The 17,862-nt window shown below is 34.8% G+C and overlaps 1 protein-coding gene across 3 annotated transcripts in view; it reads left to right on the top strand.

The window, feature by feature from the left end:
• edil3a (EGF-like repeats and discoidin I-like domains 3a) overlaps positions 1 to 17,862 on the top strand; it is a 216,519-nt gene that overhangs the window by 45,275 nt on the left and 153,382 nt on the right. Inside the window, exon 2 of one of the 3 annotated variants that reach the window (XM_067406340.1) lies at positions 13,416 to 13,442. The exons of 1 other annotated variant lie outside the window; for it this stretch is intronic. In XM_067406340.1, the coding sequence (XP_067262441.1) occupies positions 13,416 to 13,442 (27 nt within the window). Of the gene's footprint in view, positions 1 to 13,412; positions 13,443 to 17,862 lie in introns of all 3 variants that reach the window. One more of the 3 variants, XM_067406339.1, reaches the window with a different exon arrangement.

Here is a 17,862-nt window from a genome sequence, read left to right as displayed (position 1 = left end):
TAGGGTGGTATCAGCCTTGTGCTTTCTATACCTATTACATTATATTTGGATATTACTTTCTCCAGGATTTCAGTAAGATTAAGTCAATCCGCCCCGTGGCTTAGCCATATCACCTTGGGCTTGGATTATCTACATGAGTAGGGACTGCTCTGTAATAAACCATCATGATTCATTTCTTCTTGCCTTTTCTAAACTTAGACTCAAAGAGCATACTTTTCAAATGGAAAAATGTGTGTGTGTGTGTGTGTGTGTGTGTTTTTTTTAGGGGGGGTCATGAGAGTCAAATAGACAATTTAATGGCCTGTATGATTGTGTTGTGGAGTCTTGATGTCTGTGTTTGACTATTTTGGCCATGACGTTTGCTTCATTTAAGACCTTTTGCACCTCCATTCTTTTGCATGTTAGATAAAGTTTTGGGGTGGATCACTGTGTGTTTTACTTGGATCATGATGCCAAGCATCTGACATGTGTTTGGGGAAAAATTTGATTCATTTCCCTCTAAAATGAGCTGGCATGGGTGAGAAATGGGATTATAGGGAGATGAAAGGGTTTGTGGGTAATCTGATCGGCTCTTTTCCATTCCATAAATCTCTCAGTGCTTCTCAGAATCGCTGTTGGAGGAGTGGACACTCCTTAAACTGCAAAAGAGCAGAACACATGTTGAGAACAAACTCTTGAAAACAAAACCAAACAAACGTCAACACACACACACACTGGCTTTTAATTTGAAAGTCCAAATATGAGTAAAATATATTTAATATATTTTGAATAGGGAAGAAAAGAACACTAAACTTTATGACATTTATCTGACAAATTATAGGCAAACTACAGCTACAAGTTTTATTTCACTATGCACTTAAAAAAAAAAATAAAAGACAAAAAAAAAAAAAAAAAACTTGGAAAAAAACATACTCTGACTACAACATAATCAGCTATTAATTTTTTGTTGGTTCTCTCTTGTTTTTCTATCTGTTCATAATTTAAAATTATAACTAATAAAACAAATGACTCAAAGTACAACTGTACAATATGCTTACAAAACATTTTACAATTATTTTACATTTACATTTGTAATAATATTTGAATAAAGGATATTGAAATGAATATTTGAAAAGCCGGACAACACTTTTGGCCACTGCTGTAGGTCTTGATAAAATTTACTTCAGAATGACATAATCATGATTTTAGATACATTAAAGAATTGAGTTTGTATTCTTTTTAGGGTTACCATTTATGAAATGTAGATGATATTGAGAAACTGATAAATGATATTTAAGATATATTTCTATTAATAATAATAATAATAGTAAAATTAGTAATAGTAAAATTATATATATTTTTTTTAATTAAAAAGACTATAGCAAATCTACATACATTTTAGACAGCGGACACAAAGACAACCCAAATAGTTTCAGAATACTACAGTTGTTGTGGCATGAAATGTAGTTTTAAGAGTTTTTAATCAAGTTTAGTTTAATCTTCAAATCTGCAGTCAATTTATAAGAATGTAAGGATTTATAAAGTGCCTACTTAAAAATGTGCTTAAATGGAGGTGAAGTTCCTCTTTTATTTAATGAGACAGTCTCATTGTACACGTGTTGACATGTAGTATTGCTGTGTCAGCTAGCTTCTGTGGCTTTTTCTGTTTGAAGAATTGTCTGCAGCTGTTATTTGCATAAATCCATTTATATAAGACTTGATCAAATGTGTGTGCCTAAATGGTGTTGGGTTATGTGTGTGGAAATTAGAGGCACTTTCACAATTTTTGGATTTGATTATGAGTTTCGCAGCAAGTTTTGCAGATGTATCAGAGACTGCTCTGATCCGTCAGGTAGCACAGCCATTTAATCAAAATCAATCTGAGGGCTGTATTTAAATGATTGACTGGCTTGTGGGCAGCCAGGTGAAAAGCCCTGCCATTCAAGGTCAGTAATCTGTACTTTGGAGAGTGTATGAAAGAACTGTTATTTAACGTCTAGTAATGCATGATGCACAGTTTGTCTGTCACAGACCATGTATTCTAGCACTATGACTCATGGCACTTATTTTAAAAATCTGTAATTAACTGTCTCTGCATAACTGACTCAAAGAATATGATGCCTGCTATTGACACACATCCACTTTAGAGAATGGACATTTGAACTGATAAAATTCTCATTGGCATTGATTAAATTTGCCTCTGGCTATGTTTATTAACTAGCTTTTTAGCAGTTATCACTAAGGGATGTATTTTAGAAGTAGCATCAGGGCAGATGGAAAGATATTTGTGAGAAAGGAGTTGTAAACAAAACATAAATGTAACACTCAGTGGCTGGACATGATGGCTTAGATAATGTGAGGTCAAGACAGAGTTTGTGTGTATGTGTGCGTATATCAATGGTATTTGTCTGCAGGCCTACAGTATTGAATATCTAATTGACCTTCATGGATTATTTTTAAGCATTATGAACTGTCATTGTATAGTTGCAAGAATTTAATGGGGACCTATTATGCCCCTTTTCACAAGATGTAATATAATTCTCTGGTGTCTGTGAAGTTTCAGCTCAAAGTACCCCATAGATCATTTATTATAATTTGTCAAATATGCCCCTATTTGGGTGTGAGCAAAGCTGAAAACACCATATGGTGATTTAGTTCACCCAAAAATGAAAATTCTGTCATTAATTACTCACCCTCAAACGTTCCACACCCAATAAGACCTTTGTTCATTTTCGGAACACAAATTAAGATATTTTCGATGAAATCCGAGAGGCATATGACTCGTCCATAGACAGCAATTTAACCACCACTTTAAGGTCAAGAAAGCTACTGCAGTGGTTCAACCTTAATTTTATGAAATGACGAGAATACTTTTTTGGCAAAAAACAAAACAAAACAAAAATAATGACTTCCTTCAAAAACATCTTCTCTTCTGTGTCATTCTCATACACTGTTTACGTTCTAATACGTGCTAATAGGGCAGAATGTCACCAGTCATGGGCCGGGCTTTAGATTTCCCTGTATGCTTAAGTAACCACGCGTTTGGAGATACTATTTTAATATATATATTTTTTTTATTGGGTGGATTTTTACCAATATAGGCTGGTTGTTTACACACACTGTGGACACACATCTGTCTTCAAACACCTTATAAAAGTGAATTTTGCATAATATATTCCATTTAATGCTCAACTTAGAAGTCTTAAAGGATTAGTTGACTTTGAAATAAAAAGTACCCCAAGCTTTTCTCACCCTCAAGTCGTGTATATGACTTTCTTGTTTCTGACAAAGACAATCTGAGAAATATTAATAAATATCCCGACACATCCAAGCTTTATTATGGCAGTATAATGGCAAATATAAAGCTTCCGCCTTACTGCATTCCATATTTTTCAAAAATCTTACGTTGTACGTCCTACGCCTACGCCGGAAGCTTTATATTTTACTTAATATCTTGTTAAATATGGCTATTTTTAATTTTCTTTTCACAAAGCATCGCTTCGCTACAGAAGGCCTTTATTAACCCTCTGGTGCTGCGTGTTTATGATGGATGGATGTGGATGGAGACACTTTCTTCAGCTCATACTAGTTTGGTAGCGCATTACTTCCATTATAAAGCTTGGATACGTAAGGATATTTATTAATATTTCTCCGATTGTCTTCGTCAGAAACAAGAAAGTCAACCTAGGATGGCTTGAGGTTGACTAAAGCTTGCGGTAATTTTAATTTGAAAGTGAACTAATCCTTTAAGGCTACATACAATTGGAAACATGCTTTAATGTACTCAAACCCATTCTTTTAAATTAATAATTATTCCTCATCAAATTTTAAATGTGAAAATTCATAATTGTTTTTTTTTTTTTTAATTCATAAAAAATCTTACCAGTCTCAAACTTTTCCAACAGTAGTGTATATTTGATCAGTATATTTGGTCCCACTTTACATTAAGTAGCCTTAACTACTGTGTACTTACAATGCACTTATTGTGTACATGCATGTTTTTATATTGTACTTATATTTTAAAAACACCTGCATGTAATTAAATCTTTAATTAATTTCTGTTATTACATTTTTAATTACACAGTTGACCCAACCCTTACACCTTACCCCAACCCTTAACCCATCCCATACCACCAAAGCTTTCCCTAACCTTGCCTGTATCCACCTCAATAGCAGCAAAAGTGTTTTGCAATTCACTATGAACCCAATAAGTACATTGTACTTATTTTTTGATGTAAGTACATAGTAGTTAAGGCCACTTAATATAAAGTGGAACCGTATATTTATGCAATATTTGCCATTATTGATATTTAACTCTTTCCCTGCCATTGACAAGATTATTTGTCACTTATGACACAACGCTTTCCCACAGTTGACAAGTTTTTTTTTCCAGCAAAGTTTATATGGTAGGGGCTGCTGTTACAGATCTTCTAAAATAGTACATGATTTCTGGGAACCAAAAACAAGCGAAGAAGAAGATCAGCATAAACCAGCAGATAGAAGTTGTTCAAACATTCAACTTCATATCAAAAACTGCCTAACATTACAGAGAAAAATGTCAAACTCACAAAGAGGTGCAAGCTATTCTGGGGGCCATTAAAGTTTTGTGAATATGATCAAAAATGGTGGAACTGGCTGGCAACTCAAAAATAAAACACGGGTGGGGAAAGAGTTAATTAGCCATTTTCATATTTAGATTTGCTTTTCCATCATCTAATGCTCAATTAATTTAAACTTTTAAATCACTAATACTTAAAAACAGAGTTAAATTTAATATTTATATCAATGTTTAATGGTACATTCAAATATTGTAATGTCTATATTTATTTATAAATCTATTTATTTACACAATAGTACATCATTTCAGTGTCTGCCATCTATCGGTTATCGCCTGTATTAACAGGAAGTTTGACAGCCTTTGTGTAGTTGCATATTGTAAAATGTTAGTTGCTCAGTGCTGTTGTACTGCAGTTTTATTTGAGGAAAAAAAAATAAATAAAAAATATTCTGAGTACTTGGAATGCTCAGAGCCATACAATTGGTTTATCCCTCTAATAGCAATAATATTGTAGAATCGGATGGGATGTTTTGTTGCCTGCTAAAAACTTGGATGATTTGACCACATTTCAAGTCTTTTTCTAAGTTGAACATTTTTAAACCATAATAAGTTTTATATTGTTTCTATTTCTCTGTGATGTTAATTACTGTAAACTAAATGAAAGTGTTACGAAACACTGTACTGACGAACCTGGAGTTTAACTGGCAGTTAATTGATGTCTGAGCTGCCATAAGAACACATCTTGTTTGTGTACACAATTTTTTGAAGTCTACATCCATATTCAGTTTTTGTCATTCAAGAGTTGCTCTCTTGACCTCCACTGCTTTCATCTTTTGAAATGAAGTGTTTCCTCTCACATTTTTGATTAACTGAATGGTATAAACATTAATTTCCCTTGCTAAAACCTGAGAGAGTTGTTTTATAAAGAAAGGTTCTTCAGTACAGTAGCATGCCTGGGATGAGTATAATGACAGCTGTTAAGAACCATTCTGGCTAACTACCATTTCACAGTAATTATATAATAGCTCAGATTTTGAATTATCTGTTAGACCCAAGGGTTTTACAACAGGCTTAAAAAAAAAAAAAAATCGAATTGTCCGGTTTTATTTTCAGAATGAGTGTTGTTTATCAGCCATTAAATATAGCTGAATCAGAAGAAAGAATGAGCTTTTACATATCTAACCATAGTTACACAGAATTAATCAAAGTCTCAGAAGAATGGGGCGGAACAGATACTACACATCAGTTCCAGCACTAATTGAATGAGTCTGTGACGTCTGGCAGCAATGACTTTCTTCCTGTAATCAGTTTACAGAGTCTGTGTTAGAGACGGTGCGGTGTCATCATTTGTCTCAGATGGTGTTTGAACTGCTTCTGGAGAAGTTGCCGCCTATTTCTTCACCCAGATGTTAAAGACGATCCAGTGTCTGATTTATATCTCTAGTCTACGTGCTACAAGGGAAGCACGATATTAACACACTGATGCAAAATGCTACAATACTTACAAAAAGTGCAGTGCTGTGATACAGAGATGGTATCAGAGGGTAATACTATGGTAGAAAACTGGTTAAAAACTGGTTTTAACCTGTTAGCATACACCACCCTTTTAATAAATAAGTAAATAAATAAATAAAAGAAATGCCATACCCAAATTAAATAAAATACAGTTTATGAAGCCTTTGCACTAAAAACATAAGTGTGAAAGCAGACACTTGGCAGTTGGTTATCAAGTCAGTCTGTATGCCTTCCTGCAGTGTAGAAATGTACAAGCCACAACAGGCCTGATCATGTTTTATTTCAAATCTGAATATAACTCTAAAAGTTTAGATTTTTTTTTTTTTTTTTTTTAAGACCATGTCAAGTGATTTTATTTAGAGAAGACTCTAAAATGATAACTGATGTTTAATCACATCTTCTAAGAATCCATTTAGTCTATTGTGTCTGTTGTTTTGTTGTACAAACTGACTCATTCATGTTGTCTCCCTGCATACATTCACACCTCTCTGGCTGGGGTGGCTCTAATTAATATTCTTTTGTCTTTTGTTCTATTCACACTGTTTTAATCCCTCATTTATTTGATCAAAAACTGAAAGCCTTGATAAGTTGACTGAACTCGATTGAGTAAACTCATTCCCTCAATTTAAATGAGTAATGAGGTCTCCCAAAACTTCTTTATGTAAGTTCACTTAGTTATTTTTATGGTATGTTATTGTAATAATACCACAAAAGTTAACTCTTTTCATTTGTGATTCTGATTGCACATTCAAGTTTAAAAACTTTATATTTACACCGTGTTAGTACTGTGAACTTATTTAATTTGAGTCCATTAAAAAGGAATATTTCTTAATGTAAAATTAAACTGCAAGCACTTCTCAAACACTCGAACTAGTGCTGTTAAATTGATTAATCACAATTAATCATATCTAACATAAACATTTGCATTTACATCATATGTGTGTATACTCTATATTATTACATTTATATATTATATGTCCGTGTGTTATGTAAACATAATTATTTGCATATACTGACTATCTGTGGTCATTAAAAATCCCAGGATGTCTTTCAAAAAGAGTAGGGGTGTAACCCTGGCATCTTGGCCAAAATTAGCCCATTGGCCTCTGTCCATCATGGCCTCCTAATCATCCCCATATACTGATACTGTCTCCTCTCCACCATTAAGCTGGTGTGTGGTGGACGCTCTGACGCAATATGGCTGCCATTGCATCATCCAGGTTGATGCTGCACATTGGTGGTGGTTGAGGAGATTCCCTTCCATATGTAAAGCGCTTTTAGTACCCAGAAAAGTGCTATATAAAATACAAGGAATTATGTGCTAATGTTGCATACTTCGCAATGAGATCATCACTGCATCAGAAACCACATAGTTACTGTCTTTAAATAAAGCAACATGCAGCATAACATCAGTGTTTCTGGGTTCATCCTTGACTTAAACACAGGATCTACTCTTCAGCACCATGGTAACCCAGAAAACTCTGACAACTGAAACACTTTAAATCCCAACAGTACATTAAACACTAACACACTCTTTTATTGGGTTGTGCAAAAACAATTTAGTTCAACATTTACTTTCCTGGTTCACATAACTTCTATTAAGTGCAATGAAATTTCACTAATATTTGAGTGAAATTAACTTGTTTCATTTAGTAAATCTGACTGTTAGGTTTTACATAAATTACTGGCAGCAAGGTTGCTTGCTACACAACCAAAACTGCAGCGTTAATTAACACTTCTCAGTGTTTAAATACCAAGTTAAGTGAACTTAAATATACACGTTTTGGGAGACCCCATTACTCAATTAAATTGAGGGAACAAGTTTACTCAATCAAGGTCAAGGTCAAGTTTATTTATATAGCCCTTTAAAACAACATAAATGCTGACCAAAGTGCTGCACAACATACAAAACAAAACATCCTCGTACAATACAATTTAAACACTAATAATAAAATATTGAAAGAAACCAAAACAAAATTAATAAAATTAAGACAAAAACATCATGCAATATAAAACAATATTTAAAATGAAAAATTAATATCAAATTAAGCATATGCCTGAGAAAAAAAGTATGTTTTAAGAGAAGATTTAAATGTAGATATGGTAGGGGATAGTCTAATAGGCAAAGGTAGGGAATTCCAGAGCTTAGGACCAAGACCTGAGAAAGCTCTGTCACCTTTGGATTTAAGTTGATCTGGGTGGAAGGTCTGAGCATTCTTACTGGAGAATAGGAGTGGAGAAGGTCTGAATATATAAGAATCAGTTTCCTACAGTCAACTTGTCAGGGTTTTCAGTATACTGTACAAATGACTTCCAGCCACAGCCTAAGATGAAATCAACTGAGGATAAAAGAAGAAATTAGATCGCTCAAGATATCAGCAGAGGACGAATAAACAACTCCGCATTACTGCTTCACTTATTACAAACCAGTCCCGATTTTTGTCATATGTCTACAAAAGTTCTTATTGTATAGAACAAAAAGTATATCAATGTGGAAATCATGTTCTTTTCTGTATAGAAGCTAATATGTAATATGTAATTAATTAAAGCTGTCAGAATAAAATAGCAGGTATTTATTCATTTTTAATGCTCGAATAACAATAACATAAAGAACATTGCCAAGGGATTACATAAATAGCCCACATAAAATGAATACCAGATACACTCAAAAAAATAACTCATTGGATGAACACAAGGTTTTCCATCCAATAAATATGTGTGGCCCCAACTCAAAAAAAGACGAATTCATCCAATGAAATGCAATTGAGTTGGTCCAACTTAATTTTATCAAATACAGTTTAAATGAAATTGATTCATTTATAAAAAGAATTTTATTTATGCCTGTCCAACTCAAAATAAATAATTTAGTTTGACACAAAAGTTTGTTTTAGTTTGTTTTTATTTAAAAGTCATAAAAGCAGGTATAAAACAGTTATTTACTGTAAAACCATAATATTAAAAACAATGGAAATATGCACTAGCTGTTAGTGATCAATATAAAAAATAAACATTTGCTGTTTAGTAATGAATTATTGCATTCATAACTTTGAAATATTAACCATTTAAACATTCATTTAGCCAACGTTTTTATCCAAAGCAACTTAGAAATAAGTAACAATTCATCATAAGGAGGCAATAAACACAAGAAGTGCTAAAAAATACAAATATTCAAACATTATTCAGAATAGTACAGACTAGAACAGTGAGGGATTTAATAGTGAAAGCATAGTGTTTTTTAAGAGTCAGCAGGATGCCATTAAGTGTTCACAGAAGAGATGAGTTTTCAGTTGTTTCTTGAATATTGTCAGGGATTCAGCTGTCCAGTTATGGTTAGAGATTGCAGATGTTTGAAGAGCGTTGCAATAGTCCAGTCTAGAAATGACAAGGGCCTGGATGAGAAGTTGTGTTGGACGCTCCATTAGGAAGGGCCCCATCTTCTTGGTATATTGTAGTGCAAACTTAAATGACCAAGTTGTCTTTGTAATGTGGTCTCTGAACGTCAGCTGGTCATCAAAGATTACCACGAGGAATTACAGTTGATGAGCCTATGGATAGCTTGGGTCAGGGAACACAAGCTCATTTGCATTTAAAGCAACCCACCCACAAAAAGGCTTGCTCACACCCAAATCGGGGCAAATTTGACAAGCTATAATAAATGATCTGTGGGGTATTTTGAGCTGAAACTTCACAGACACATTCTGGGGACACCAGAGAATTATATTACATCTTGTCAAAAGGGGCATAATAGGTCACCTTTAATAATCGTATTGTGTGGCAACCGTTTTATAAAAGCTGTGAAGCTGTGGTTTACAGTGAATAACAGTTAAGGGTGTTTTAAGGGGGTTTAACAACGCCCCTTAACTGTTATAAATTCACTGTAAACTAATGCTTCTTGGGGCTTATTGTTTTAGGAAATAATCCTTTTGTGGTTGAAAGATCATTGTAATGTTTTAGTGTGATAAGAAACCTTTTTTTTTTTTTTTTTTAAGAAAATACAACATTAAAAATCTTTTGTGCAAGAACTGAGCTTTGAGACATATCTCATTGCCTTGGAATTATAAGGTTCTGTCTGACATTTGTCAAAATTGAGTTATTCACATTTTCTTATTCTGCGACAACTTATTTACATTATGTGATGCTTTTTTAAGTTGTGTACATTTTGGGACTTTTTATTTAGAAAACAAAAAAAGGTTCTATCTACAAAGTTGAATGGAATGCAAAAAAAAAAATGAAAGCTCAATATCTCAAAACCACTCAGAATGCAGATAGAACCTTATAATTCCAACAATGGTGACAATCAACAAAATATTCAGATGGAGACACCAACCCTGAATATAAGAGCTGCTAAAAATCACAATACAAACAGCAGCAAAAATAAAAGCAAATAGTAAGACTTAAAGAAGTTAATAGAACAATTAAGCTTTATAATTTATTTATGCTACAATGCATGCTGGGAGTTTTATAGGCTGCATTTTGGTCATTACATTGCATTTTGTCAGCAATGTAATACCATCCTGTTAGCCTGTGGGAGGACGCTGGCATCCTCAACTGAAGCGTTCTTTGCTTACATTAGTTCAAAGTTACTGCCAGTTTTAATAAAAAAAAGGATGCAATTAGCTTGACAAACTACGTTATTAAAAAGGTCTAAGACTCTGACCTCTGCTTTACTCCAAAAATCATATAGTGACAGTCATTTCTTAATTTGTGCCAGAAGTTATGAAAATGATGAATGGAGTCGATACCTTTAATATGAAATTTGAGCCTCAGCCACATCCATTGAGAAAAAAAATCCTGTATGGTTGTCATGAAAGCTCTTGACCAAACAACATTCTTCTTTTAGTTCAAAAAGTAAGGGTGGCTTCCCTATAGTGGTTCAGGCTGCAGGATAGCCGAATTATTAAAGAAACGTTATCGGCATGATGGTGGCACCATGCCATTAAAGTAAAGTAAAGTAAAGTAAAATAAAATAAAATAATAAAATAAAATAAATAATAAATAAAAAAATAAATAAAAAAATAAATAAAATAAAATAAAATAAATAAAATAAAATAAAATAAAATAAAATAAAATAAAATAAAATAAAATAAAATAAAATAAAATAAAATAAAAAATGCTTATACCAAGGAAGTTTCTTGGATGTGAAGACCAGTTGTGATGTGAAATACAGTGTGGTTTGCTTTCATTAAACTTCAGTGGGCATTTTCCAGACACTGCATGATGTCATGTTGAGACGGAGCACATTTGTGGTACAGTTTTAGTTTAATTTTTTCCTCACCAAAGACCACCTCCCTGCCCAACAAATACACACATACTCTTGTCCCCCGTTTCACAACTGCACAACCTTGTTTTTCATGTTAGACACTCCAGGGCCAAATCCCCAGTGTGCAGCAGTATGTTTCAGAAGGAAGATAACATAAGACTCTAAGAAGGTTCTAGAAACCAGACCCAGCAGAAAGAGGGGAAGCAAGAAAGTGGGAAGATGTAGCATGGGGACTGGCCCTTTCATGTCTTTGAGCTGTCACTCTGCTCTGTAAAAGAAAGATAGAACAGCAAAACAGAAGAAAACCACAAGATACAGTTCACAATGGATGGAGTCAAGTACTTGGAAGTGTGATGTTGTATTTGTATTCATACAGCTCTTTAAAATGCTACAAAGCTGTTTTATGGCTATAGTAATAAATGCTGTTAAGTGTGTTCCTGTGCCTTTGAGTTGTTTTATTAACATAAAGGCATACTTTGTGCCCTGGTTGTGCATGTGTGTGTGTATATTTGCCAGGAAAGGCTGTGTTTGGTACGCATAAGCTTGAATACTGTGTCTGCATGTCTTTGTAGTTAAACTTCTGTCTTGGCTCAGATAATGACTCTTATGAATGCTGTGGAGTAGCAGACATTGGCACTCACCCGAGTCGCTGTGTTGTTGCTGGGTTGGTACAACCGCACAGCTCAGATCTCTCTTTCTTGCTATCTTCAGCCTGTTTACATGGATTATTGGAGCTTTGGCATTCTACATATTGCTGCCTCTGGATGAAAATACCAAAGGAAGTAGAATGAAGTTCGATATCAAAGTCAAAGACATTTTTATATATGTATTTTATATACTTTTCTTGACGGGAGAGTACACAGAGGACAGGAAATGAAATGAGCTGACCTTTCTATGTGGTCCACAGACTAGCATATATCTGCGTAAACTGTATGCTCTAGATCGCTAGACACATGAACTCATTTTAATTACATAAAGTGTAAATAGCTCTGGCCCACGCATTGTATGTACACCCCAGCAGTCTGATGAAGCTATATAATGCTTATTCCACATTGCTCCTTGTACAGACAGACCACTAATATTCCTTTAGAGAGAGTTAACCTCCAGTTACCACCAACAATACAAAACCCCAAACAATTCATCACATGCAGCCAATGAGGATAACTTAACCTCAGTCCTGATACGATCGGGACCCAAGAAGAGCTCTTTTCACAGCGAGATGAATAGGATGAAGATGGAGTGAAGAAGAAAAAAGGGTGCCATGAGTCTTCCCGCTGTAACGTGATCAAGTTGATGGAGGTCGATGATAATGGCCGGAGACAGGTTGGGTTCATTCCTGCATTTAAGGCCCACAGCACAGCAATTAACAGTCAAACACATGCATGCTCAGCCGGATAATCTGAGTGCTGCTGCTGAATGATAAATATGGGCTGGGCTCCGGCTGAGCTAGTGGCGGGGTCAGACGCAACAGCTACGTTTAGATATTGTATTAAAACTTGCCCTACGAGACTGTCCTAATTCCAAAGAGCCTGACCTTCAGGCGATTACGAGAACGGTCATCGGCTACGTTCACACAGCAGCAGCAGCAGCAGTCTGTCGGTCCAGTTGGGAGAGCTAAAATAAGGAAAGGAAATGACAGCCGTATTATATTCTTCTTCTGACTACCGCACATTTTCAGACATCACAAATGGATTTTGAAAGCGAGTTCAGCTGATATGTGCTGTATGACCAGAATGGCAACAGACAGTATCATGTCATTGATATATGTATGAAATCAGTACGTGCTTCCCAGGTTATTTTTTTGCTGTCAGTCACTAATGTAAGGCCTGTCAGCCTCTCTCAGGTTATGAAAAATGTCAGGGAAAAAAAAAAAAAAAAAACTCTCTGGAAATCACATATCTATATGAAAGCACTAGGAGTGTCTCCTGAAAATGATGTTTTGTTGTTTTGTAGGAGTGTTTTATACATTTTTTGGTGACTCAAATGAGCCACCTATTAAATTTCAACAGCTTTGGTGTTATCAGAGAGATTATGAAGAGGATTGACCACCTCTCTCTTTCTCTCTTTCTTCCCCTTCAATTTCTTCATATCCGTCTATAGCAGCAGATGGTGAGGATCCGACTTCAGCAGGTGGGATATATCTAGATATGGTAATTGTTGTGCTCCCCATTTGGCTCCTGTATCTCTCTTTGTTGCACATCCTTCTACTGTTGTCAGTTTTGGCATGTGTGACCTTCCCTGCATGAAATTCACACGTATTTTTCGGAGCTCTTCGCTTACCTCTTTGCCTCACACCTTCTCAAGATCTCTTCTAATGTCACATCGTCCTTGCTGTGTTATTCTGTCTTCTCACCATGATGTTGATGCATAGAGCATCTCAAAACATGCCGCAGAAACACCTTCCTGCCCCCCCGCTTATGATATATCACCTGTTCTCTGTTCAGATGCTGCTATTCTGATTGCTCACTTGTGACTGAATTTGGTTGCTGTCACTGTTGACATTTCTGTCTTGCCTTTTATAAAATTTGATAGTTTTGCAGATTTTGCACATACGTGCACATGCTCTCACACACACGCACGCAGTAATATAAGGTGTTTGCTTTTCTCCACCTCCTCTCGACCTCCTTGGCTCCTCAGTAACACACCCATTGATTCCTCTCATCTCATCATGCCTGGTCAGCACTCACTCTCAAGCCCACTGATCTCTGTGAGCTGAACTGCTTTGAAGAGCGCTCAGACTCTTCTCTCCTGCTTCGTTGTTTTATCGGGTTCCAAGCTTTCAATAAAACACTCCATCCCTCCCGTCTTCATGTTCCCGTGTGCTCTTCTCACATTGTGAACAAGAAGCACATACATCTGTTGCTCTCTGTCACCACAGAGAATTCTTTTTTTTTTTTTTTTTTTTTTTTAACTTTGATCACTTATGATGACTTTGATTTTCCTTTTTAGTTGTTAATGTACAGACACAGTTACTGTTATTCAGCAAATTTTCGCATGCAATATCCAATAATTTCAATGGAAATTTTTGCATGAATTAATTTTGCAGCGAGTTCAAACTGGTCATGCGGATTCACTATTTTTGTTTGTTTAAAGTGTTAATTCTCACAAAAATGAAAATTATCATGTTTTTCCAAACCTGTATGACTTTTTTGTATGACCAATACTGAACCGCTGTTCGGACTTAAACACTGAAGCTCTGCAAAGAAAATAGCGTAGCAGTAAGACAGGGGACAGACAAATTTGTTGAATAAAGTCGTTATTTTTGTTTTGTTTTTGCACACAAAATGTATTCTCATCACTTCATAATATTAAGATTGAACAACTGCAGTCATGTCGACGATTTTAATCAGTGGCGCAAAAATGGGGTATGCAGTATATGCAGTGCATAGGGGCGCCGATTTTCTTTGAAAATCTTTTTGAATAAAACGTTTAAAATAAATTTAAAAAATGATGTTTGTTGAAAAATAATGTTTGTTTAGCATTTTAAATTAGTAAAAAAATGTATATTTTATTATATTAAGTGATATCAACCGCTCACCATTTCGACAAGAGCCGTTGCTCTGTTACGAACAGTCACATGTCCAAAATGGACAAAAGAGGGAAGCGGTCTGGGGCGCAGAACCTATGCGCAGAACAGAAAAGGTAAAAAAGAAAATGAAAAACAGTGTCTTAAAATGAGGACGTCGATGTCCAAGAGGATAACAAGAAATTTGTAAGTGTAACCTATCATTATCAATTTAAGTCTTTGATGTCATACACCGGTCGGTCTGCGTGTAGCGCCGCTTTAAGTCTTTTATGAATGGTCCGCTGAATCACTTTTGTTACGTACAAAATGCAGATTCAGAAATTTAACACTGCTGTGTATTGCGTGGAGACGAACAGTTCTGTTTTGTCTTTATAGTTTCATTTCATTGGCAAAACTGAATAAAACAATTTTTTGTCTAAAATAACACAATATAATCTTACTGAACTGTAATATATAAGTATTGCATTTGCATTTTGTTATATTTGGGACAAAAACAGCACTCACTATCTTGAGTTTTGCATTAAATTAAACTGCATTAAATTCCTATTCATGCAACGGAATGTAATGTCAGATGACATACTGTAGGTTTGGGGTGGGGCAAGTGCATTAAAAATTTTAATTTTAAATCGACAATAAAATGCAGTTTTCTGTGAGGGTTAGGGGATAGAGTACAGAGTGGCAAGAAAATTGAAAAATGTGAGAAAATCCTCTGCAATAATTGATCATATCAATTGCTCAATGTCACATTCATCAAAGTCACAAGTAGACAAACACAATGTAGGCTAGTTAACATAATAACATACAAAAAATATAATCATGTCACAGTGTTTTGAAAAAAGTAAGTGAAAAGTTTAGAGTGAGCAGTTAAACTGCTCAAGACAAACAAGACTGTCCAATAAAGGCATTAAAGAAACTTATTGTTTGTGTTGTAGTGTGTCACATTGTGTTTTGTCTATACTTGTGACTTTGATGAAGATCAGATGACAATTTTATGACAAATTAATACAGAAAACCAACTAAGTCAAAAATTCAATTAAATTCAATTAAATTCACATTTATTTGTATAGCGCTTTTCACAATACATCTTGTTTCAAAGCAGCTTAACAGAGAATGCAAGTCAACATAACAATTTAGAGAATGCAGTTAGCTAATAATGTAATCATTTAGGCAATTAATTTACAAATCACTGTTAGCAGTTTAAACTTGGCCAATGCCAACGCCAACCATGATCTTGCATACTCCTCAGCAAATGTGCAGTTGCGCCCCTGATTTTAATGATGTGTTTAGTACCTTTCTTTACCTCAAAAGGTTCAATGTCATTGCTGCCTATGTTTATTATTAACCTTTATTTAACCAGGTAAGTCAATTGAGAACCAGTTCTCATTTACAATGACAACCTGACCAAGAGGCAGCATAAAAAGCCAGTACAATACAATAAAAAAAACATAACCGAGTTACAAATAACACAGTTATAAACAGTGACACATTAAAAAAAAAAAAAAAAAAAAAAAAAACTTAAAACAAGTACAATGATCTTGAATCATTGACTGAATTGATAGAGAGTGATATTAAAGAACTAAGCTTTAGAGTCAGCTGCAGATGATTCCAATCGTATGCAGAAGAAAACGACCAAAGGAGGTACGGACTTTAGGTATGCAGATTAAAGAGACTGCTAGAGCGCAGATTACGACTTGTATTATGAACATTAAACAATGACTGTAAATATGATGGAGTTTTTCCAATGAGAGTTTTATAAATGAGCAGAAACCAATAAATTTGTCTACGGGAATAAAGAGAAGACCAATTCAATAAAGAATACAGGTGGCAATGGTGCGTGTTAAATGAAGCTCCAGTCACAAAGCGGACTGCAGTGTGGTAAATAACATCCAGTTTATGAAGGAGAGTTTTTGAAGCAGACCTGTAAACTACATTACCATAATCCAAAATTGGAAGCACTGTCATTTTAACCAAAAGCTGTTTTGAAGAATGTGTAAAAGAAGATGTATTACGATAAAGAAAACCAATACGAGATTTAACCTTTCCAAGCAGTATGTTTATGTGAGTTTCATCTGACAACTTGCTATCAAGCCAGCTACCAAGGTATTTGTATCATTCAACATCGATTTCTGAACCATCCAATGAAAAAACTTTAGGCAGATATTCAACATGTGGTAGTTTTCTGTTAAATTTTGTTTTATTTGTATTTAAAACTAATTGAAGACTAGAGAAAGCATGTTGGATGTGAGTAAAGCTGGCCTGCGATAAAGACAGTGGTCAAGGAAGAATTAAATGTATAAATGATAGTGTCATCAGCGTATAAATGTACGTGAAAATCACTTGCAGCAAGAGCAATATCGTTAACATAAATATGTAAAAAAAAAAAAGTGTGGATCAGATACCCTTGGATCATCAAAAATATCTTAATTTGTGTTCCGAAGACAAATGAAGGTCTTACGGGTTTAGGACGACATGAGAGTGAGTACTTAATGACAGAAATTTCATTTTTGGGTGAACTAACCCTTTAAGCCTAGACTAAAATGCATGTTTGAACTATCTTAACTGAAAACAACTTGCACTGACATGTCTTAAAATATGTCAGTGCCATTGATTTGTCTCAAGATGCATACCAGTAATGTTTTTGTTTTCTTCTTCTAAGGCACGTTTATAAAAGTTTTTTAAATGTTTTAATTTAACTAAGGCCTGCTCATGGCTAAATCTAAGCCCTTTTAGTGAAACCTGACCATTGAGTGTTACACATTCACATTCACATTTCTTTGAGTAGGCCGTTTCCTCCACTTCAAACGGACTGGTTACTTATATGCTTTTCCCAAAGAACCACACTATCTATATTGCAGCCATCATATCCTATCCAAAAAACTGTCATTTCATATTAGTTTAGCATTCAAAGTGGCTTTTTAAGCCTGCTTAGAATTTCAGATTAGCACTGCTAACTCTTCAGACAGCCGTACTTTATGCTGATGCTACTGTATATGTTCAATAGTTTACACATACCAACATCTCTTG

The sequence above is a fragment of the Chanodichthys erythropterus genome, chromosome 13, assembly GCF_024489055.1.
Source record: "Chanodichthys erythropterus isolate Z2021 chromosome 13, ASM2448905v1, whole genome shotgun sequence".
In the NCBI taxonomy this organism is placed as follows: Eukaryota; Metazoa; Chordata; class Actinopteri; order Cypriniformes; family Xenocyprididae; genus Chanodichthys; species Chanodichthys erythropterus.
The sequence above is the reverse complement of the archived record's forward strand: the minus strand, read 5'-3'. Positions and strand labels throughout refer to the sequence as shown.